General features: G+C 46.0%; 1 protein-coding gene and 1 long non-coding RNA gene across 9 annotated transcripts in view; one reads left to right on the plus strand and one right to left on the minus strand.

Moving 5' to 3' along the window:
* The window catches only part of COL16A1 (collagen type XVI alpha 1 chain), a 292,947-nt gene that overhangs the window by 228,464 nt on the left and 41,283 nt on the right, over window positions 1–23,200 (minus strand). For all 8 annotated transcript variants that reach the window (XM_087876808.1, XM_087876807.1, XM_087876811.1 and 5 more), the window contains exons 3-4: window positions 19,480–19,554; window positions 15,294–15,411 (exon numbers count right to left, since the gene is read on the minus strand). In XM_087876808.1, coding sequence (XP_087732934.1) covers window positions 15,294–15,411; window positions 19,480–19,554 — 193 coding nt within the window. The remainder of the gene's footprint in view (window positions 1–15,293; window positions 15,412–19,479; window positions 19,555–23,200) is intronic.
* Window positions 8,816–10,306, plus strand: LOC148112426 (uncharacterized). Its single transcript, XR_015729521.1, has 3 exons — window positions 8,816–8,891; window positions 9,040–9,245; window positions 10,176–10,306. It is a non-coding gene; the product is annotated as an uncharacterized LOC148112426 (long non-coding RNA).

The raw sequence follows: 23,200 nt of genomic DNA on the forward strand, positions 1-23,200 counted from the left end.
GTGTGCAGGAGATATCTGAATTCTGAATGAGTTTAAATCTCTTGGACAGACAATTTGCAACCCAGAACACTTAAGGACTTTGCTAATGCTTTGTTCAAATGTTGAGGTCACTGTTTCTTGCCTTTGGCAACTTTAAGGTGTTTGGACTTCTACTCCCAGAAGTCCTCAGCCAGCAACTCCCAGAATTCTGGGAGTTGAAGTCCAAATACCTTAAAGTGCCAAGATTGAAAAACACTGCTGTAGGTACAATGGTTGAGACATCCTGGAGAACAGATGCCAGATGAGTGGAGATGGGCATGTGAAAAAGTGGAAAGGAAGAGCCAGGAACCACAGACTAGCCAACGTGACTTCAATACCTGTGAAGTTTCGAGAGAAAGTGACAAAGCAATTAATCAATGCTCATTTTAGGAATAATGCCACCATGATTAGCAGTCAGCATTACTGTCTCCAGAACGAGCCTCACCAGGCTAACCTTCTCCCTCTTTTGAAATGGATAATTTCCGCACCACGTTGTGAAATAATATGTCTTTATTTCAGCAAAGCATTTGACATTGTTCTCTGTGAAATTCTGATTAGCAAGCTTGTTAAGCATGGGCTGGATGGCTTGACAGTGGATACACAGGCAACTTAAAAATTGTATTCAAAATGGTCCCTCATTAATGCTTCCTCATCAAACTGAAATGAAGCATGGATTAAAGTGCCACAAAGTTCAGGCCTGAATTTCACACTCTTCAACTTTTCAGAGATGAAGGGAATGCTTAGTCAACCCCCAATGACCAAAAATTGAGTAGAACAGGAGTCAGATGACTTGGGAAGTTAGAGAAATAGACTTAGTGTAATAGAATTTGTCCAAGACAAATGCTTTTCCACACAGGAGGGAAGAAAAGTCATAGTATTGGAATATCTGGCTGAGTAGAAATATTTTTTCGGAAATGTATTAATGATTATAAACTGAATATGACCTAGGAGTGTGATGGGGCCAATCAGTTTCAGGCTACATCAACAGAAGTTCAGTTTCAAGTTTTGGGGAAGTAATAATTCCATTTTATTTTGTGTTGGTCAAATTCCACCTCAAGTACTATGTCCGATTCTGGACACGTTTGAAGAAAGAGTCAGAAAAGCTGGATGAGAGACAGAGAAAGTCAACAAAGTTGATGACAAGACTGAGAAATAAAGTCTTGGGAGGAGAGCTTGAGAGAGCAGTGTATATATAGCAATGAGGGAAAAAAATACGGTAATAGAGGGGACATATTTCAAATAACTCATGGGGAGGGGGGGTCAGCCAGAAGAAGGTCAAGCTCTTTTATCCCAAATAACAGACATGGAGAATCAGGGAGTTATTTTTCCAGTACTTGAAGGGCTGTCACAGGGAAGACGGAGTCAATTTATTCCCTAAAGCACCTGAGGCCAGGACAAGAAGCAATGGGTGGAAGCTCAGAGGGAGATCCAACTTGGAAAAGAGGAATTTCCTGACAGTGAGAACAATTAAGAAATGGAACAGCTTGCCTCCTGAGATTGTGGGTACTCCATCACTCATGGTTTTCAAGAAAAGATTGGACATCCATTTGTCCGGGGTGGTATAAGGACTCCTGCCTTGAGTTGGAGGTTGAACTAGAATATTTCTAAAGTCTCTTCCAATCCTATGATTCTATGATTCTAAATTATAGGATGGTCACTTCCTGTTGACTATTAGGCAAAACTTCCTAATGGTGGAAGGTAGGAAGGAATGGTGGAGGAATGGTGGAAGAGTTGTAGGAATGGTGGAGCAGTTGACCCTGTTGCCAAGGGAGACAATAAGCAAATCTCCATGGACATATTTAAACAAAGGCTGGACAGCACTCTGTCTGGGATGTTTTATCCTGGATTCTTGCCCTGATCAGAGAGTTCCCAGGCTGCAGCTGAGCACCAAGCAAACATTGATTCATGATCTCAAAATAGTTCTCTTGGATGCTGGTGTCACCGCCAGCATCTCAGTGCAAACTGGCTCATTTCTGCACTGCCTGTGTCCTGAACTGAGAGGGAAACAGGCCTTGGATGCAATGGTGGGGGATGTAGCAGGAGCAGTGGTGAAATCCATTTTTTTTATTACCAGTTCTGTGGGCGTGGCTTGGTGGGCATAGCAGGGGAAGGATATTGCAAAATCTCCATTCCCATCCCACTCCAGGGAAAGGATACTGCAAAATCCCCATTCCCACCCCACTCTGGGGCCAGCCAGAGGTGGTATTTGCTGGTTCTCTGAACTGCTCAAAATTTCCGCTACCGGTTCTCCAGGACCTGTCAGAGCCTGCCTGATTTCACCCCTGAGCAGGAGTGTCCTGAAGGGGGCTGGAGGGAGAGATTACAATAATGAGGGTCTGGGACCTTCCAGATGCTGCATTGCTGGACTTTGTATCCCAATGGTCCAAACAAGCATGATTACTGGAAAGAAGATGTTATCCATCAGTGCCTGGAGAGTCTCAGATCATCCCTCCTTAAAAAGGCGAGTGTACCCTCTGCAATGACTCCTCCTGCAAAACAGTCTCCCCAACATCACTAGGTAGCATCCATAGACACCCCAATTTAAATCATTTGAAGAATATGAAAGGAAATGTAGGCATTTTCATGAACTGAAGAAACTTCGTGGATGAGAAGCGAAACATTTTCAAGGAAGAAAAAAAAAACAAAGAAAGTCCAGTTGCCTTTTGGAAAAGCATCTTTGGGAGATGGTAAGCATAAAAAATCTATGGAAGCCTCTGGAGTTTTCACAATTCTCACTTAAACTCTCAAGACAGTGCATAAGAGACTTGGAGCAAAGACTCACAAGGTTACGAGTAATCTTGTGAGATTTTGGCTGCTGTGCTTGAAACTAAGCTGCTTTCTGTGTATAAGCAGAAGAAGAGGGAACATCTGAATGACCTTCCACCACCACCACCCCACCCACCTTGCGTCTGGCTTTTCTGTCCAGGCCCCAGGAAAGGGCAGCCCAATCCAACTAGTAAACAGCTTCAGCATTTGCAGGCCATCAGTCTAGTCCTGTCCGGCTGGATGCCAAGTTTTGCTGGAGCAAGAAAACACCCGCCAAGCAGGAGGAATTGCCGAAGGGCCTGGAAAAGGCTCAAAGTCTCTGTTGCTTTTGGGCAGTGATTGACTTTCCAGGATTGAGAGATTCAGCTGAAGTTAAATCACCCACAAAACCCATCGTTTGGAGAACCCAAACCGTCTTTGCTGGGGGGACACACAGCAAAACAAACCAGGCCAATTACAAACTGCTGCATTCATATAGGTCAGTGATGGCTAACCTTTTTGCCGTTGCATGCCAAAAGCACGCACAAATGCCCACACCCATAATTCAATGCCCGCCCCCGCACATGTGTACACGAACCCCCTGTGCTCCCCCCGCTTTTGGCACGCGACGGCAAAAAGGTTAACCATGGGTCTGGTAGGCCTGTTTTTCGCCCTCCCCAGGCTCCAGAGCAGGGGTGGGTTCTACTTACCTTTACTACCGGTTTGCAATGGGATCGCATGTGTGTGTGAAGCGAGCAGATCGCTGCTGATCTGCATGCGCAGATCGCTGATGACAACATCTGGGGCGGTGGGCGGGACCTCCAGCCAGTTTTACTATCGGTTCTTGTGAACCGATCCGAACCAGGGGCAACCCACCACTGCTCCAGAGGCTTTCTTGGAGCCTGGGGAAGGCGAAAACAGCCTTCCCCACCCCCCAGAGGCCCTCCAGAGGCCGGAAATGTCTCCAGTGGGACCGGAAGGCCCGGTTTTTGCCCTCCCCAGGCTCCAGAGGCTTTTTTGGAGCCTCAGGAGGGTGAAAATGGCCTCCCCCTCGCCGGAGGCCCTCCAGAGGCTGGAAACGGCCCGTTTCCCAACTTCCATGGGCCCGGAAGGCCCGAAAATCAGCTGGCTGGCGTGCACATGCACACTGGAGCTGAGCTAGGGCAACGCTCGTGTGCACACAGATATGGGTCCGCATGCCACAGGTTCGCCATCATGGACATAGGTTAAAGCTGATTTATTTTAATATAGTTATTTTTTCTGGCTTAATAAATTGTGTGAATTCAAACTATTTGATTACTTTAGGCTGCGATATATATCACATGAGCTCAGAAAATAGCTCAGACAAGTAAACAGCATAGTTGTATTATTTGATTGCAGTTACAGAGGAGTTTCCTGACTGGTTTGCTCAGTTTTGGGTCTTAGATTTGCTCAGATTTGGGTAGTCTGAGTATAGACTCTTCTGCATTGAGATATCAGGGATCAAAGGATTAATTGATTTAGGACAGCTGTCTCTCCCCATCATTCAAGGATTTTCCAGAGGCTCACATGGCAATCCTGCTCTCCTCTGAACTATCAGCTTGTATTCAGACAATATGTTAATCAAGGTTAAAGTGGGGTTGGGTAGACTGTGGTCCACAATGCTGTGTGAACCTGGTCATTGCATGGAAATTTAGCATGACTTATTTTAAAGTTTAAATTGTTACAAGGAATGGTGGATCAGGCCCAATAAAGAGACTTGAGTCATCAGGTAAAATATATCTCCTTTTATTTGTAGGTTCATCACATCATCTCTGGAATGCATCAGGAACTGGGTCGTGGAGTAGTGTGCCCACCTTTTATACCTGTGGGCGGGGATTCAGGTAAGGAGGGGTCTATGGGAGGAGCTGACCAGGTGGGAGTCTGAGTTAACCCCTGCACTACTGCGCTATAGCTGATCCCTGGCACGGGCAGAGCATTTATGCCTGACAAATCCCCCTCTAAATGCCTGACCCGTGTCTGTAGGCCTGACTGACTGGTTGATACCCTGGGGTGGATCTTGAGCTTAGAAACTAAGTGTGAGTGTTGCTTGCCCTGTAGTGGTTTTGTGAGTATGTCTGCGGTCTGTTCTTCTGTGTCGCAATGTATGGCCTTTATGAAACCAATTCTGGAGAGCTGTCTAACGTGCTTGTACTTTATGTCTATGTGCCTTGACCTTTGCCCTACAGCGTCAGACATGGATATCTCTATGGCGGCTTTGTTATCTTCGTAGATATTTATTGGGTAAGCTGGTTCTCTCCACACGCTGGCGAGTAGGTCGTCGAACCAGATGAGATTGTTGGCGGCTTTGGAAAGGCATATATATTCAGCTTCAGTAGTCGAGGTTGCCACCAAGATTTGTTTGCCTGTGTACCAATGCACCGGACAGTTATTTAAGTAGAATATGTACCCAGATGTGCTTTTGCGGCCTTTGGCGTCTCCGGCCCAGTCAGCATCAGCGTAGCATGAGAGGATGGGTTCTTCGGATTTCTCAGGCTCTAGGGTTAAGCATGCATTGGCACTCTGTTTCAGGTATTTTAGCACCCTTTTCACTGCGTCCCAGTGGTATGTGGTGGGTTTGCTCACGTGCCTGGATAGTAAATTAACGGATAGGGCAATGTCCGGTCTTGTCCAGTTAGCGATATACAGGAGGGAGCCTATGATTGACCTGTACAGCGTGTTATCTCCAAATTCGGGTGATTCATCATGCATGTTTTTTAGGAAGTCCGCCTGCATGGGTGAATCACATCCTTTGGCGTCTGCCATGTTGCACTTATGGAGTAACTCTTCTATTTTCTCTTTCTGTGACAGTTGGAAACCTTTTGGCGTCTAGTTGACTTGTACCCCCAGGTATCGGTTTATCCTCCCAAGGTACTTTAGGGTGAAATGCTCGCTCAGCCTGCTGGCGAAGGTGTTGCGGTTGGCTTCGTGTTTGCTGATGTATAGAATGTCATCCACGTAAACTAGGATGTATTCTGGCGAGTCCCCCTCTTTCCTGGTGAAGAAACAGTTGTCAGCTATGGTCGCCGTGAATCCCATAGACTTCAGGGCCTCTACCAGGCATTCGTACCATCGTTTGCCTGATTGTTTTAGTCCATACAGGCTCTTATGAAGTAACCAGGTGTCCCCTCTGTTGGTTTCTTTGCTGTGGGGGGCTCTGATGTATATCTCTTTGTCTAGTTTGGCGTGCAGGTAGGCGGTCTGCACGTCGAACTGGTGCACCTCCAGCCCTAGTAAGGATGCAATGACCAAGGCACTTTTGACGCTCTCTGTTCTTACGGTGGGCGAATAGGTGTCTGTGTAGTCCTCCGGAAACCTTTGAGCAAACCCCTGGGCAACTAATCTTGCCTTGTATAGGCATTGGCCCCCCTCTAAGTTCTTGACTTTGAATATCCACCGGGTGCCTATTGTGTTCTTGCCCTCTGGGACTTTGGTGGGGGTGTATACCTCCAGCTTCCTCAGGCTGTCCAGTTCTTTGGCCATGGCTAACTCCCACTTTGCCCTCTCCCCTTGGGGTAGTCTCAGTACCTCTTCGTAGGAGTTTGGCGTAATGTGGTTTGTGTGCACGTGCATCACGTAATCATTCAACCTTTTAGGCAGCTGGTTTCTGGTTGACCTGACAGGCCTGGTTGCTGCCTGCTCAGTGTCATGCAGATATCTGGCCTCTCTTTGTGTCAGTGATTCGACACTTATCTTGGGATGATTCTCTTTCCATCCCTCAACCTTGATGCCTTGGAGGTCGGGCTTGGGCCTGCTCCCTTCCTGTCTATTTGCTGTCTCGTTTTTGATTTGGGTTTGCTCGATGGGACTATCCTCCCGCTCGGTGGGTACCTCGTTTAGGTGCAATCTGGACCAGTTGGCTTGCTCATGGAATGCCGCTGTTCTAGAGATCACAAACCTATTATTACTGTCCACAAACCTGAAGCCCTTGGTTCCTGGCTCGTATCCCATAAACCTGAGCCTTCTGGACACCTTATCCCCTTTCCTGCGTAACTGCTTGGGTATGTGGACGTCAGCCGTTACACCGAACACATGTAGGTGTGCTATCTGTGGCTTCTTGTTATACATGACCTCGTAGGGCGTTTTGTTTATCACACTGGACCATGTTCTATTTAATGTATAGTTAGAGTAGACCAGGGCTTCAGACCAGAAGTGTTGGCCAATGCCCGCGTCCTCTAGGGCGCACCTGACCATCGTTTGCAGCGTGGAGTTCCGTCGTTCTGCAACCCCGTTCTGAAAGGCGGAAAACGGGGACGACGTAAAGTGAATCACGCCTTTGGACCTGAGCCAATGTGAGAAGTCCTTAGATAAAAACTCAGACCCTCTGTCGGTCATGATCTGCTTGATCTGTTTGTTGTTTTGGGTTTCTACCCTTTTATAAAACTCTTTGAATTTTTGGAAGGCTTCATCCTTTTTTCTTAAGGTGTAGACGAAGCCATATCGACTATGGTCATCCACTATGGTGAGGAAGTACCTTTTTTTGTAATTTATGGATGGCCTTAGGGGCCCCACCAGGTCCATGTGTACTAAGTCGAATATCTGTTTGGCGGCACGTAACGACTTCTTGGGTCTGGGTTTTACTTTCAGTTTTGAACACTTGCACACCGAGCACTCGAGGTAGTTTTCACAGTTTTTTATTATGGCACCCTCGGTACAATTTGCCATTTTTTGTATCACGGGAAAACTGGCGTGTCCAAGCTTGCGATGTAGCAGGTGGGCACAGTTGTCATGCATTGGTTTGCCTATTGAGGGTCTCTTTTGGGTGTGTTTGTTGTGCTGTGTTTCTGGTGTCGTGTTATCATCGTTATCTACCTCTCTCCCGCCTATCTGTTCACCTCCAGTCTTGCTTTGGTCAGTGTCTTCTGTGTTCTCTGAACTGGTGTTTATGCTGTGGGCGTAATCCTCATAGAAAGTTATGTAGGGTAACCCTTGGTTAATGGTTACTCTCCCTATGTCCTTCCTGTTCTTGCTAACCTTCACATTGCCTTTTGTGAATATCATCTCAACCCCTGATTCCCTGCTGAGCTTTACTGCGGCCAGGATGTTGTGGGGTATTTCCGGGACTAGTAGTACCCCCTCTATTTTCCCTACGCCTGGTAATGTGATTGTCCCTTTGCCTGTTACTCTGACCTGGTTTTGATCAGCAACTTTAATAGAAAAATCCTCTCTCTTGAATGATGAGAGTAGTTTCTGATTGTATGTGGTGTGGTTGGAAGCCCCCGAGTCTAGGAGCCAAGAGCTGGTGTCTTTGTCTTGGTGTGTGGTGTGTGTGTGTTCCCCTATCCCATATAGGGACCCTGTCCTGCTGTCGCGTGAGCTGTCCCTGTTTCCCTTCCTATCCCTGGGGATGGGTGAGTCTCTACGCCTATATCTTTCATCGGATGTGTGCCTTTCTGTTTGCCTGTACTTATGCTCTGGCCTGCCTCTTTCCCTATAGTTCTTGGGGCAGTCCCTTTTGATGTGTCCCTTTGACCCGCAGATGTAGCACTCGGGTGTGTTGTGTTGCTTCTCTTGGAAGACTACCCTCTTCTCACTCTTGTGTTCTCTGGGAGGGCCGGGGCGGCTCCTCCTCAGATTGTCTTCTGCGATAAGCCTGTTGGATAGCCTCTCCACAGACAGCATCCCTAGGCTAACGGTGTCTAATTGTGTTAGGAAGTTATTCCATGAGTGGTCTAAAGAGTTGATTATCACACTCTTCATTATTTGGTCGGAAATAACTTCTCCCCTAAGGTGTAGCTCTGCCCTGGTACCGCTTAAGGACACTAGGTGCTCACTCATGGGGGTCCCTGACTTAAGTCTGGCGGAAAAGAAGTCCTTGGAAATTTGTGTGGTGGTGGACACACTCTCACTATAAAACAATCCAAACATTTTCCCTATAATTTCGGATACTGTGAGGTTATGACCAATACAGTGGTAAATTGTGGGGGAAATACTGGCAATTAAAAGATAGAATGCCTTATGGTGCATGCAATCCAGCTCTAAAGTCCATGGTTTCTCAGGGGGGTCATTAATAAAATGAGACATGTTTTCTTTCAGAAACACCACCTGGAGCTGCTGTGACCACTCTAGGATATTGCCCCCATCCATCCTCAACTTGGGAAAGTCAACAGGTAAGTTCCCAGCACTAGTGGTAAAATTACTTACTGCTGGCTGCTGTCCATGGTTCCTTATGTCTCTATAGCAGCAGTAGGGCATGGGAACGCTTGCCGGCAATTTAAAAGTCCCGCTTTGTAATTTTTTTCTTTTTTCTTCCTCTAGGCGGAAGAGCGCATGCGCGAAGTCCATTTCAGCTCCGCCGTCCCCGAGGAAGGACCTGTTCGTCGCGGCTCCGCTGTAGAGGCCTCTGCCGGTCGGGTAGGCCTCGGCCTCGGCCTTGGGGGTCCAGGTGTGTTCCGGAAGGTGTCGTTCAGCAGCTGCAGCTCCAGAATGAAGATCTCGGCGGTGCTGAGGATCCGGCGACGGTTGTAAGTAGCTGCCCCAATCCATGCGGTCCGGGGTGCGCGGCCTGGGCGATCGGGGGCGCGGTGTCCCTGGGGTGCGAAGGTGGGCTGGTGAATCGTCGCGGGCATCGGTGGCTCTCGGGTGGGTGCTCCGCTGTCCCTCTATTCGCCTTCCCTTCCGTTTTGGCCTCTCCGGCCTCTCCTTGGTGATTTTGAGGCCTGGGCCGAAGGCGGCGGCGAGGGTCTTCATGGCCCTATCCACTTGCCGCTCGCTGGGGGTGTACCAGGGGTCGGAGTCGGATTCGGTTCCCTCTCCCTGGTCACTTTCATCATTGTTTATGGTCCGGCATTTTTCGCGCGCCGGCCATTTTGAATTCTGTATGTTGATTGGTTGGGGGTCGGCCATCTTGTCCGACCACGTGGACAAAGATGGCCGCCGTTTCAAATTTGGAGTGGGGCTTCGGGGCTCGGTGGCCGTTGGGGGTGCCCTTTTGGGCGATCCACTCACCGAGTCCAGCTCCTCGAGTTCGGAGTCCGAGCCCTCTTCGCTCCTTGCCACCTCGCGGTCGATTATGAAGCTCCGCAGGTCGGCAAGAAGGTTCTTGTCGCCGGCTCGTTCTTTCAGCAGCTGTAGGACGTCGAGTCGCAGCTTCTCTTCCTCTTGATCGTGGTGGTGGGCCCTTTTCCCTTTTTCGATCTCCCCCCTTTCCTCCGTCGCGGTGGTTTTGGGGGTGGTCGAGGTTCCTGCCTTCCCTGGCGAGTCGGATGGGTTGCTTTCCCGTTGCTTCGGAGGTGTCGCCATTCTGCAGGTAGGTATGGGTCCTTGTCTTGTGGCTTGGGATCTTTGGGCCTTACCAACCATCCTCTGCTACCATTTTGTTACAAGGAATGGTGGATCAGGCCCAATAAAGAGACTTGAGTCATCAGGTAAAATATATCTCCTTTTATTTGTAGGTTCATCACATCATCTCTGGAATGCATCAGGAACTGGGTCGTGGAGTAGTGTGCCCACCTTTTATACCTGTGGGCGGGGATTCAGGTAAGGAGGGGTCTATGGGAGGAGCTGACCAGGTGGGAGTCTGAGTTAACCCCTGCACTACTGCGCTATAGCTGATCCCTGGCACGGGCAGAGCATTTATGCCTGACATAAATGTTGTGTCAAACTACACAACTATCAATCAGGGATGATATTCAAACCTAATCACAAATATCACTTTCCAAATTCTGTTTGGACTCACTGATTGGCATAATTTTATATAGTGTACCATTCTTATTTTAACTATGGCTTATGGAATGAACCACAATTGGCTGAATAAACTGAATATTCTAAGCAGAAACCATGGATCGACACGATAAACTTTCTTATGTGTTGAGTAAATCTACATAGCCTTCCTTAGCAACAACACAGCTTCACTCCCATAATTCTCAGCCACATTCTTCATACATCGATTTGAGACCCAACTCAGTTGGGAGATCTCAAGTTAGTGATGACCGGTTTAGAATATAAATTCTTTGAGGGACGCTGTGATCACAGCTTGGTGTGGGTGAGGAACATAAAAGAATCATGACTCCTAGCTTGGTTCAACACCAATGAGTTACTAAATAGATATGCCCATACTGTTTTCCAGGCAACAATACATAAATACTATAGCTCCTAGGATCATTTTTCAACTTCCCTGGGATTTATTTATTTATTTATTTATTGGTTCGATTTATATGCCACCCTTCTCCGGAGACTCAGGGCGGTTTACAGTGCATTAAGCAATAGCCTTCATACTTTTGTATATACCTGCTTAGTAGGGCTTTCGCCCCCCCCCAAAGCGGTGTTCTTTTTTATACAAAGTCAGCTTATTGCCCCCACAATCCGGGTCCTCATTTTCCCTACCTTGAAAGGATGGAAGGCTGAGTCAACCTTGAGCCTGGTGAGATTTGAACTTGCAGTAATTGCAGGCAGCTGGTGGTACTTAACAGCACTTTAGTCTGCTGCGCCACCAGGGCTCTTTTATGTTGGTCTTTCACCTGAGAACTAACAAATTCTACCCGAATTTACCATTTGAAGCCCATCACAATTGCTAGAGTCACACAACATCCAGTACACTTTTTACTCCTCATCATAGCATGGAACGCTCACCACAGTCCACAAGCTGGTGAGAATGGTGCATTACGGTTATCAACTATTGCTCCCCCAAGTTAACTCTGGTTTGTTGCTCACATGGGAGGCAGAGCTGCATATCTGCATATTATTTATTAAGAGACTGCCACAAAGAAACTGGGGTCAACCTCGTCTCCAAAGCACCGGAAGGCAGAACAATGAGCAACGGATGGAAACTAATCAAGGAGAGGACCAACCTAGAAATAAGGAGATAGTTAGAACAACTAATCAGTGGAACAGCTTGCCCCCAGAAGTTGTGAATGCTCCAACACTGGAGGTTTTTAAGAAGAGATTGGACAACCATTTGTCTGAAATGATATACAGTATCCTGCTTGAGCAGCGGGTTGGACTAGAAGACCTCCAAAGTCCCTTCCTATTCTGTTATTTATTGCTATTTTACTAGGCTTCAAAGCCCAATAGTGCAGTTGTGAATGATTTAGAGTAGCATACATCCCAAACATATGAAAGTCAAGTTAAAAAATACTCAACAGAATAAGAACAAAGCATATCAATAACACAATGAATAATTATAGTCAGTAGAATCAGGAGTATTAATCAGTTAATCCATGAAACCAACCCCATAAAGCAGCATTCCATAGCCAGGGGAAATAAGATGGAGACAACATGGCCTGCTAGAATAACCAAGTTTCAAAGGAGTTCTTGGAAAGCAACAGGAAAAAAGGACCATTGCATCTCAGCTTTTCTGCAAGAGGGGAGTAACAGTTATCTCATTTCTCTGGCTCCTGAAGATGGCATTCCTTGAGTAAAGGATCACCTGCCCTCAAATCTTGCAGATCAGTGGTGGGTTGCTACCGGTTCTCCCCGGTTCGGGAGAACCAGAAGCGAAAATCTTGACGTGAGAGCGAACCGGCTCGCTCCGGCCATCAGCTGGGCCCTCCCACCCGTCCCTGCGCTATACCTACCTTTATTCCTTCGTTTTTAGCCCAGCTGTAAGGTGCGGCAGAGCGGATTGCCATGCCTCAACTGTTTCGAAATTCAATGCGCTTGTGCAAAGTGCAAGTTTGGCGTGCGTATAAGCGAAGCGAGCAAGTGCGCACTGATCGCGCGCAAAGCATGTGTGCAAAGCCAACCAGTGATAACACCAGTTAGAACCCACCACTGTTGCAGATGAATAGATACTATTGGGAATTGCAAAAATTAGGAATCTGGTAGAACAGGGGAGTCAAATTCGCGGCCCGTGAGCCACATGTGTCACGCGTTAGCCACGCCCACCCCCATTTTAGCAAAGGGGGGAAAGCCACATTACATCACGTGACGACAACATGACAACGCAAGTTTGACATCCCTGTAGTAGAAGTTTTCAGACTAATAAGCTTCATTAAAAGGCAGAAGTCTCCAGTTAGGAAAGCTTTAGTAAAATTTATTACAGGTAGTCTTTGACTTACGACCACAATGGAGCCCCAGATTTCTGTTTTTATGTGAGGCATTTGTGAAGTGACTTTTGCCTCATTTTATGACCTTTCTTGCCCCAGTTGTTAAGTGAATTACTGCAATGGATAAATTAGTAATCCAGTTGTTACGTGAATCCAGCTTCCCCATTGACTTTGATTGACAGAGGTTACAAAAGGGGACACAGGAATGGTCATAAATATGAACCTGTTGCCAAGCATCTGAATTTTGATCGCATGATCATGGGGATGCTGCAAAGGTCATAACTGTGAAAAAGAGTCGTAAGTCACTTTTTTCAATGCCATTGTAACTTTGAATGGTCACTAAATGAACGGTTGTAAATCGAGGACTTTTTTTTTTTAAGCCTCTGATGATCCCAGCTGACTTGCCTGATCAGCAGAGGCTTTTTTTCCTTTTAAAAACATTTTTTCTATAACCTCTTTGGCCAAAGAGGTTGTAGAAAAAATGCTTTTAAAAGCCACTGATGATCCCAGCTGAGCCGTGCGATCATCAGAGGCTTTTTTTTTTTTTTACTTTTAAAAGCATTTTTTTCGGCCAAAGAGGTTGTAGAAAAATGCTTTTAAAAATAAAAAAAGCCTCTGATGATTGCACTGCTCAGCTGGGCAATGGGGGGGGGGGAAGCAGGGATTTTTGCTCCCGGTTCTCTGAACCACCCGCCTCCATTGCTACTGGATCGGGTGATCCGGTCCGAACCAGGAGCATTTCACCCCTGCCCTGTAGATACCCAGATGCTGAGCCATCAACCAGCACCTTGAACTCCGTCTAGAAGCAATAGTGCTATCTGGACCAATCAGGATGAATTTCAGGCCGATCCTGCATTCAGCCAGAACTGAGGATCCAGCAGCTCTGAGGATCCTTTCCCCCCCTGGGTTGTGGATGGCATTTCAGAAGCAAGATTGGCCACTGATACCCACTGTACTCCCAGGTACTCTCTTTCCCACACTACTGTTTCCTAAATACAAGTACCCTGTTTCCCCTAAAATAAGACCTCCCCTGATAATAAGACCCATTGGGCTTTTGAGCGCATGTGCTAAAATAAGCCTCCTCCTGAAGATAAGCCCTCCCTGAAAATATTTCAATGCATGCGCAGCCGGTCTGGTTAGGGTTAGGGAGACAGAGCTGGAAATCAGGTAAGATGCCAAGAGGAGCCCCATCTTGTTCCACACACCCCAAAATAATAAGACATCCCCAAAAATAAGGCCAAGCACTTATTTCGGGGTTCAAAAAAATATAAGACAGGGTCTTATTTTCAGGGAAACATGGCAAGAGCCGAGGTGGCGCAGTGGTTAGAGTGCAGTACTGCAGCTACTTCAGCTGACTGCTAGTTCAGCAGATCAGTGGATCAAATCTCACCGGCTCAAGGTTGACTCAGCCTTCCATCCTTCCGAGGTGGGTAAAATGAGGACCCAGATTGTTGGGGGCAATATGCTATTTAGTATACTGTCTTTGGTGTAAGCCGCCCAGAATCCTCGGAGAGTTGGTGGCATAGAAATATGAATAATAAAGAAAATAAATAAATAATCCTCAACTTGGGGCCACAACTGGAACTTCCGTTGCTAAGTAAGAATATTGTTAAATGTGTCATGCCTGACTTTATAACCTTTTTTTGCCATGGTTGTTAAGTGAAACAACTGTAGTTGTTAAGTGAATCATGCAGTCATTAAACAAATCTAGCTTCCTCCATTGAAATTTGTTGTCAGAAACCAGCTGGGAAGGTCGCAAATGGCCTGGGGATGCTGCAACCATCATAAACAAATTCTGATCACCTGAGCATGGGGATGCTATGCCAGTTGCAAGCACACAGACCAGATCAGCATCGTTGTAAACTGGAAAGGTCGCTAAATGAATGGTTCTAAGTTGTGGACTATCTATATCTGCCTTAACAATCATGTCTGAAAATCCTGGTCGTCGCAGTTGGTTACAGCTGTTTTTGTCCACCTTCCTCGTAGACCTTCACTTCCCATTGATAAATGAGGAGAAAGAAGGCTTCTAAACCAGCTAAGACAGAGGTGGGTTTCAGCAGGTTCTGACCAGTTCTGGAGAACCGGTAGCAGAAATTTTGAGTAGTTCAGAGAACCAGTAAATACCACCTCTGACTGGCCCTGCCCCCATCTATTCTCTGCCTCCCAAGTCCCAGCTGATCGGGAGGAAATGGGGATTTTGCAGTAACCTTCCCCTGGAGTGGGGTGGGAATGGATATTTTATAGTATGCTTCCCCTGCCACGCCCACCAAACAACTCCCACAGAAGTGGTAGTAAACATTTTTGAATCCCACCACTGAGCTAGGATCTAGTCAGTTTCTCAGCCGCTGGCCCAGCAGACAGGTTTTACTGCTATATTATCACCTCAAAACAAATTCCTCCAGCAGACAGTCGGAACAACGAATTAGAATTGATATTGATGCATGGCATAAATTTGCACAGAAAACAGGTTATCCATAAGCAACAGTCATGTAGCAGTTTTTAGAGTCAAGAGCAGAGAACACTCACTTCGCCGAATGAACCAAGGAACTGTTGCCTAATCGGAGGATCATCGGACCTTTGGGATTGCGTATTTTCTTAACCGATGAGGTCTTCAGAAGACCAAACCTCTTGATTAGATTAAATCCTGGAAAAAAGAGAAGAAGATAAGCTGAGAGTCTATTGCGAATTTGGGGTGTTATAATGCAATGCATAAGGGACGCGGTGGCTCAGTGGCTAAAATGCTGAGTTTGTCGATCAGAAAGGTCGGCAGTTCAGAGGTTCGAATCCCTAGTGCCGCGTAACAGGGTGAGCTCCTGTTACTTGTCCCAGCTTCTGCCAACCTAGCAGTTTGAAAGCAGGTAAAAAAATGCAAGTAGAAAAATAGGGACCACCTTTGGTGGGAAGGTAAGTGTTCCGTGCGCCTTTGGTGTTTAGTCATGCCGGCCACAAGACCACGGAGACATCTTCGGACAGCGCTGGCTCTTCGGCTTTGAAACGGAGATGAGCACTGCCCCCTAGAGTCAGGAACGACTAGCACATATGTGCAAGGGGAACCTTTACCTTTACCTTTAGCTTAATGCAATGCAGGGAAGGGGAAACACCAGTTTGGGAAGTCTAATTTCACCATCTATCTTTTGAACTTTCTCTATTGGTTCATAATATCTTCCTTATTCACCCTGCAGAATAATAAAGACTAATCTCTGAACATATAAAATACAGGGTGATAATAAGCCCTGGGGCATTAGAAAGGGTAGATGTGGGTCTTTTATAGATAAAAATATGTTTCAGTCAGAATGTCTGAAAGTCCATCTTTGAGTGTGGTGCATCTCTAGTCCTTGTTGAGATTGGCTGCTCCTTTAATCGGTATAAACTAAGAAAAGGCATAGCATTTTTCCTTCAGGAAAATAAGGACTTCAAAATGTTGAGGCTTCAGAGTCTATTTCCACCCATCATTTAAGTGTCTGTTTGTTTAAGGTCATAGTCCCAAAGTCACAGTTAAAATACAAAGCATCTCACAGACACACAGATATACCCCATTCGTATCCAAAACTTAAATTACATTTTGATCCATCTCATCTAGCAACTCTTGCTATTACACACTATTTGGTGACTTTTCAGGGGATTTTACAGTACGGATCATCTCGTAGGAAGTGTACAATTGCCTGTTGGAAGCTGTCCAAACAATATGTGATGAGATTAGCTCAGTCCTCAGGGAACGATAGACAGGGCACTTCAGGAGTCCGTAATCAGCTGTTTCCCCTTCAGTGTCCAAACATCTGAATGAATGCTTTTGATAGTGGATATGATTAAATCTTCCCATCAACAGCACCCAGGACAGGGGGCCTAAGACATAAATCCCCTTCTAGGCAAAGGCACAAAGACTGGATAAAAAGAATTGGGAATTGTAAAAATGCAGGTACATAATATCGTTATAGTAGGGATGGGAGGTATTTAGCTTTATCCTTTGGTACATTAAGATCAAAACATTTTCTGTCTGATCTGATTCCAGAAAAAAAAAAACATTGGGGAATAAATTCGAAATGTTCAATTATTGTCCCCATTTCAACACATCATCTCTTTTGTCTGTGCCAATGCAAAGGATGCTGGGAGTATCTTTTGGAACATATCACAAACATCCCTTAAAAGAGGGTTTCTCAGCCTTAGCAACAGAGGGAAGGAGACACCTGAAATTAAACTTGCCCATAACTCCTGCAGCACCAACTTTGGCTTGCTAACGTGCCCCTGTGTCTAGCAGGGGTGTCTTTTGTAGCAACATCTCCATAAAGGGTGTTAAGTTAAGGCAGTGTTTCTCAACCTTAGCAACTTTCACACATGTGGGCTTTAACTCCCAGAATATTCCCAAGCAACATAGTTAAAATAGTTAGACCTCAGCTCAGCCTGCTGGCTGGGGAATTCTGGGAGTTGAAGTTAAAGTTGTGAGGATTGACAAACACTGCCTTAACATACCATATTTTTCAGAGTATAAGACACACCTTTTTCCCCCAAAAAAGAGGGTGAAAATCTGGGTGCGTCTTATACTCCAAATGTAGCCCCATCCAACTTCTCAAATGGAGGTTTCAGAGGCTGAAAAAAGCTTTAGAAACGAAGCTTCAGAAAAGAAGCCCCCAAACAGAGCTTCAGAGGCTTTTTTTCTGAAGCTGTTTCAGAGGCAGAAAAAAAAGGTTTTTTTTTTGAAACAGTTTCAGAGGCAGAAAAAAAAGTAAAAAAGAAAAAAGAAAGGCACAGAGCTCACAACCAAGGAACCTGTTGCTAAAATTCACCTCTGGGAACAGCTGATTGGGGGTATTCTGGGAGGCCCATCCACCCACAAATCAGCTTTTTTTCTTATTTTCCTCCCCAAAAACTAAGGTGCGTCTTATACTCCAGTGCGTCTTATACTCCAAAAAATACGGTAATACCCCTTATGGAAAAGCAGGTGTCTCCTTCCCTCTGAGCTCCAGGTCAGGTTGCTGGCAGTGGTTTTTAAAGCAAAGGGTCTACCTTTCACCCCTGATGTCAGCGTTCCAAGTAATACACCCAAAGAAAGTGGTGGGCACAATATTTCGATCATTTCAACTTCATGGTGAACTACATCCCTAGGGGAAAGAATCTACTAGAAGATGCATTATCACAAAGGCCCCAGTACAACAGCAAATGGGAGGAAGTGGTTCACGCCATGCTTCCCCATCTCCCAGCCAGCTTCTCAAGCCACCACCCAACGGCAAGCACAATGGCAGAGGGCTGGAGACAGAGAAGCTCTAACACAAAAGTTAAAAAATGAACTGCCTAACGACCTCTGGCACAAAGACAACTCAGGGGTCCTAACCCTCAGAGATGGGCTAGCATGGAAAGGATCCAAACTTTACGTCCCCAACAGCCTGCACCTCCAAGTACTCCAAAGGAGCCATGATTCCATGCAGGCGGGGCACTTCAGCTATCTAAAGACCCTACACCTGGCAAGAAGGAAATCTGGTGGCCAAGGATGAAAAAAGGCATTGAAGACTATGTCAGAAGCTGTGCCACCTGCGCAGCCAAAAAATGACACCAGGGAGGCCCCCAGGGCTACTCTAACAAGTGGCGAATCCCTCCCATCCATGGGAGGAAATCACTATGGACTTCATCGTAGTATTCCCTGATAGTGGGGGGAAACACGGTCATTTGGACCGTAATAGACCTGTTCTCCAAACAAGCCCATTTCATGGCACCCACATTCTTACTACTTGTCTTCCATTTCTCAGCCCTGGGAAAAGTGTCAAAATGACAATCTAGGTTGCTGTCATGAAATGGCAGACTAAGGTTGTGTTCCTTGGATGAATTTCAAGCTTACAGATCAGACTGCAAGGTAAAAGAAAGGCTTTGATGATATCTGGGCAGTGATCCCACAGCTGCCTCACCTCCTGTAACATCCCACCCTACCCCATATGCACCTGGGGAAGACAATGCCAAGAAAATGCTCTTTGGATGCTTAGTGTTGTGGTCTGCCAGCAGCCTGCGGAGCTGGCAGCAGAGTCGGACAGTGAGGAGGCTGGGGAGGAACATGGGCCAGTCCTGGAGTCTGGGGAAGGCCCGGACGAGGGCTCTGCATCGGAAGCAGAGAGGAGACCAGGGCCATCTGGGAGTGATGTGTGGACTCCAGAGCCTCCAGAGTCGGACAGCAGAGAGGCAGAGGAACAGGAGGAGCCTAGTGCACACATGCACAGAGCTGTCAGAAGGCAAGAACAGCTAAAGCAAAAGGGACAACTCAGGAGTAAGGCCAGGAGATGATTGGCCTCTCCCACAAGGTTTAAAAGAGCGGCAAAGACTCTTGGGCTCTTTGTAGGAAAGCAACATTGCTAAATCTGTTTCCAGTCAGCGTCTCTTATTTCTGAACTTCGTGGGGCTTTGCCAAGAAAGGCCATTGGCAGGGTGCCAAAGAAGATAAAGGTGTGTGATAAGCCCAAAGGAATTTTTCTGAAGGACTAGTTTTGGAATTAATTTGGACTAAGCTGGGAATGAATTCCTATCTGTTACAATAAAATAGTTTTGTTTGGGACTAATTGTGTCTTATAATGACTAAGTGAGCCTAGGTCACAACAGCTTAATAAGTTTTCATCTCAAGAGGGCTGCACAATAGCTAGACCTCAATGGGTGGGGCAGGTCAAGCAAGCAGGGCTATCTCAATCTCATGAATCTGGAGGAAAGAGAAGGAGGAGAATCTGGACTGCCCACTTACCAGTTATATTTACGAATTCATCACTGCTGTGGTCCAGCCGGAGACTTTCTTTCTTCAGTAGCGGACACTTCTCCCCTGTAAGAGAATGATTAATAAGAACAATGAATCAATGGAACTTCGCCTCCTGGAGTTATGGGGGCTCCATCACTGGAAGTTTTCAAAAATAGACCAAACAACCACTTGACCACTTATTCAGGAGGTGTAAGGATTCCTGCCTTGGGCATGGAGTTGGAGACCTCCAAGGTCCCTTCCACCCTATGATTGGATGATTGGATGATAAGACACGTTCTAACAATCACCATGTAGCATCGACATTCATTAACATGTGAGTTAAGCCCCCAGATATCATCGTACATTCTTGGTTTCAACTGTACAAAGAGACACAGGATTCAGTACGGAATGAAGACAGGATTTAGCTACGCAACTGGGGGGGACGTTGCTCAAGCAACTTTGGGATTTTTCCCTGGCAGAGAGGTTAACTCCAACTCAGAGGCCAGGCCTGCCTTGCCAGGACCATTCTCAGAATTTTTCCATGTGATTTTGTTTTGGAAATGATAGAAATAAATAATAAGATAGCTGTTCTAAAATAGAAAAATGACTCATCACTGGACAGACATTCACCAGGCCTGGCATTTGTTTTCTGTTGGAGTTTCTCTCTCTCTCTCTCTCTCTCTCTCTCTCTCTCTCTCTCTCTCTCTCTCTCTCTCTCTCCTTCTCCCTCTCTCTCTCTCCCTCTCCCCCTCTCCCTCCCTCCCTCCCTCCCTCCCTCTCTCTCTCTTTCTCTCTTATCCTCCCACCCTCTTATCCTCACTAGCCAACCTATGTATAAAAGTTAGCATGGATGCTAACAAAAGACTGCAAAACAGTGTTGCCACCAGCTATGTTGCAGTGCCCAGAAATCCTCAGCCAGGATTCACGCAACGTGGCACACGAAGCCTTTGTATTTATTGACTGGCTTCCATTGATCTGTTTGATTTCCCTCCAAGCTTTCATTCAGGGGCCCAGAGCAGTCCATGTAGTGCTTCTTCCTTCTGCTTTTTTTTTTTCACAACAATCCACTTGATATGGGCTGGGCTGTGAGGCGGTTCAAAGGCACCCAGTGAATTTATGTGGTTGCAGATGGATTTGACTCTCAGTCTTCCTGTTCGTAAGTCAGAGGTGGGTTTCAGCAAGTTGTGACCAGTTCTGGAGAACCGGTAGCAGAAATTTTGAGTAGTTTGGAGAACTGGTAGTAAAAATTCTGATTGGCCCCATCCCCATCTATTCTCTGCCTCCCGAATCCCAGCTGAGTGGGGGGAAATGGGGATTTTGCAGTAACCTTCCCCTGGAGTGGGGTGGGAATGGAGATTTTACAGTATCCTTCCCCTCATGCCCACCAAGCCATGCCACGCCCACCAAGCCACAGCCACAGAACCGGTAGTAAAAAGTTTTGAAACCCACCACTGTCCTAAATCATCACCTTAGCAACAGGTTTTTGTGACTATGTCAGGAAAAAATTAATGGCTGCATTCGCACAACTTGGGTGTTTAGAACTAGCCTTGGTTAGTTATTTTGTACCTTAATATAATACAGTATATGTACCTACTTTACAGGTAATCCTTGATTTATGACTGCAATTGAGCCTGGCAGTTACAGTCGTAAGTCATGGGAATCATAGAATGGGTAACTTTTACAACTTGTTTTGCAATGGTCGTTATGCAACCACCATGGTCAAAAAGCAACTGCCCATGGTGGTTAAGCAACTGCTACAATCACTAAACAAACTCATTGTTTTGCTATGGACCAGTTTTGCTAGAAACCAGAAGTAAATGCTATTCTCCACCAAAACTATTGTGTATTACAGTCAGTGCTGAAAACCACCATCAATGGGTGGGTCAGTTGCCAAGTGCTGGTGGCGCAGCAGACTAAAGCACTGTTATTAACATCAGCTGCCTGCAATTACTGCAAGTTCAAATCTCACCAGGCTCAAGGTTGACTCAGCCTTCCATCCTTTCAAAGGTGGGTGAAATGAGGACCCAGATTGTGGGGGCAATAAGCTGACTTTGTATAAAATATACAAAAGGATGAAGGCTATTGCTTAATGCATTGTAAGCCGCCCTGAGTCTCTGGAGAAGGGCGGCATATAAATCAAACAAAAAAAAAAAAAATACAGTCAGATGATCATAGGGCAGGGGAGGTAACTTCAGAATTCCAAAACAGGTTTGTAAGTAGGTTTTGAGGGGGTCCAATGTAACTTGGACCAGTCACTTTGTTATAAGTTGAAGGCAGTGGTGGGTTTCAAATTTTTTTACTACCGGTTCTGTGGGTGGGGCTTGGTGGGCTTGGCAGGGGAAGGATACTGTAAAATCTCCATTTCTTCCCAATCAGCTGGGACTTGGGAGGCAGAGAATAGATGGGGGCGGGGCCAGTGAGAATTTTTACTACTGGTTCTCTGAACTACTCAGAATTTCTACTACCGGTTCTCCAACTGGTCAGAACCTGCTGAAACCCACCTCTAGTTGAAGGCTACCTGTATTTAGTTAGACCAGAGTTGTACAATGTTGTTATAATGTTGTTTTGGATAAACCCAGAAAATGATTAAAATCAATAATCAGATTAAGCAATGTTTGTGAAATAGCGTTATCAGAACAAGGTGAGCATTGGGAGATGCTGAGCTGAAAAGACACAAAAACCCAACTCACTGGTACTTTTGCATGCGAGAATTAGGATGTGCGGAGCCTGTGGAATGGGGAATAATAACATCTCAGCAGCAAAGTTTCTTTCAAAGGAAACAGAATCAATTAGCTTGCTCACATTAACAGAGTGGTTCACTCTGCTGACTGGACACAAATGTTTGAGCGGGTAACTTGAGCAGTGCAGAGGGAGCCTATGTGCTCTCTCTAAAACACATATACCGTATTTTTCAGAGTACAAGACATACCTTTTTTCCCCCTAAAAGGGGGTGAAAATTTAGGTGCATCTTATACACCGAATGTAGTCCTGCCCACCCGCTGGCCCCACCCTTTGGCCTCTGCCTCCCAGTAATTTACCTCCTTGCAGCAAGCAGCAAGAAGAAACAGCTTGTTTCAGCTTCAGCACAGCCTAATTAGCACAAGTTGATTGGATCGGCCTCCCGACTCTCAGCTATTTTGCTCTCAGCTGTAGCTGTTTTGCATGGGCCTCTGCTGCTTGCTGCAAGGAGGTAAATTGCTGGGACCAGATTTTTTTTTTCTTGTACTAATCAAGCTATGCTGAAAACGAAAATAAAAGTAAAGCAAGCTATTTGCTGTTTGCTGCAACGAGGCTAAATTGCTGAGAGGCAGAGGCAGATTTCTTTTTCTTGTTTTCCTCATCAAAAAAGGAAGGTGTGTCTTATAGTCCAGGGTGTCTTACATTCCGAAAAATACAGTAATTAACAGTCAGAACATCCTCCTCCTCCTGGGTTGAAATCCCTATTTTTCACCTCTGTCTCTGGAGGAATAAATATAAGAACTACCGTAATGGGTATAAGATGGATGCAACAGTAGATCAGCCCTTTTCTTCTTTTAGCAATTTCTGCTACCCTTTCAAAGTTCTGACTCTCCACTTATTTGTCTCTGCATTTTTACGGAAAGCTATTTCAGACTCAGATTTTATCAAAGTATTGAAATGCTACAAATGGCAAAGAACAAACAATACAGAATGGAGGATATTTCATTTGGCAGAAACATAGCTCTGTGGCAGTTCCTTACAGGCGCAATTT

Source organism: Pantherophis guttatus, chromosome 10 (genome assembly GCF_059756535.1).
Source record: "Pantherophis guttatus breed Tessera chromosome 10, ASM5975653v1, whole genome shotgun sequence".
In the NCBI taxonomy this organism is placed as follows: domain Eukaryota; kingdom Metazoa; phylum Chordata; class Lepidosauria; order Squamata; family Colubridae; genus Pantherophis; species Pantherophis guttatus.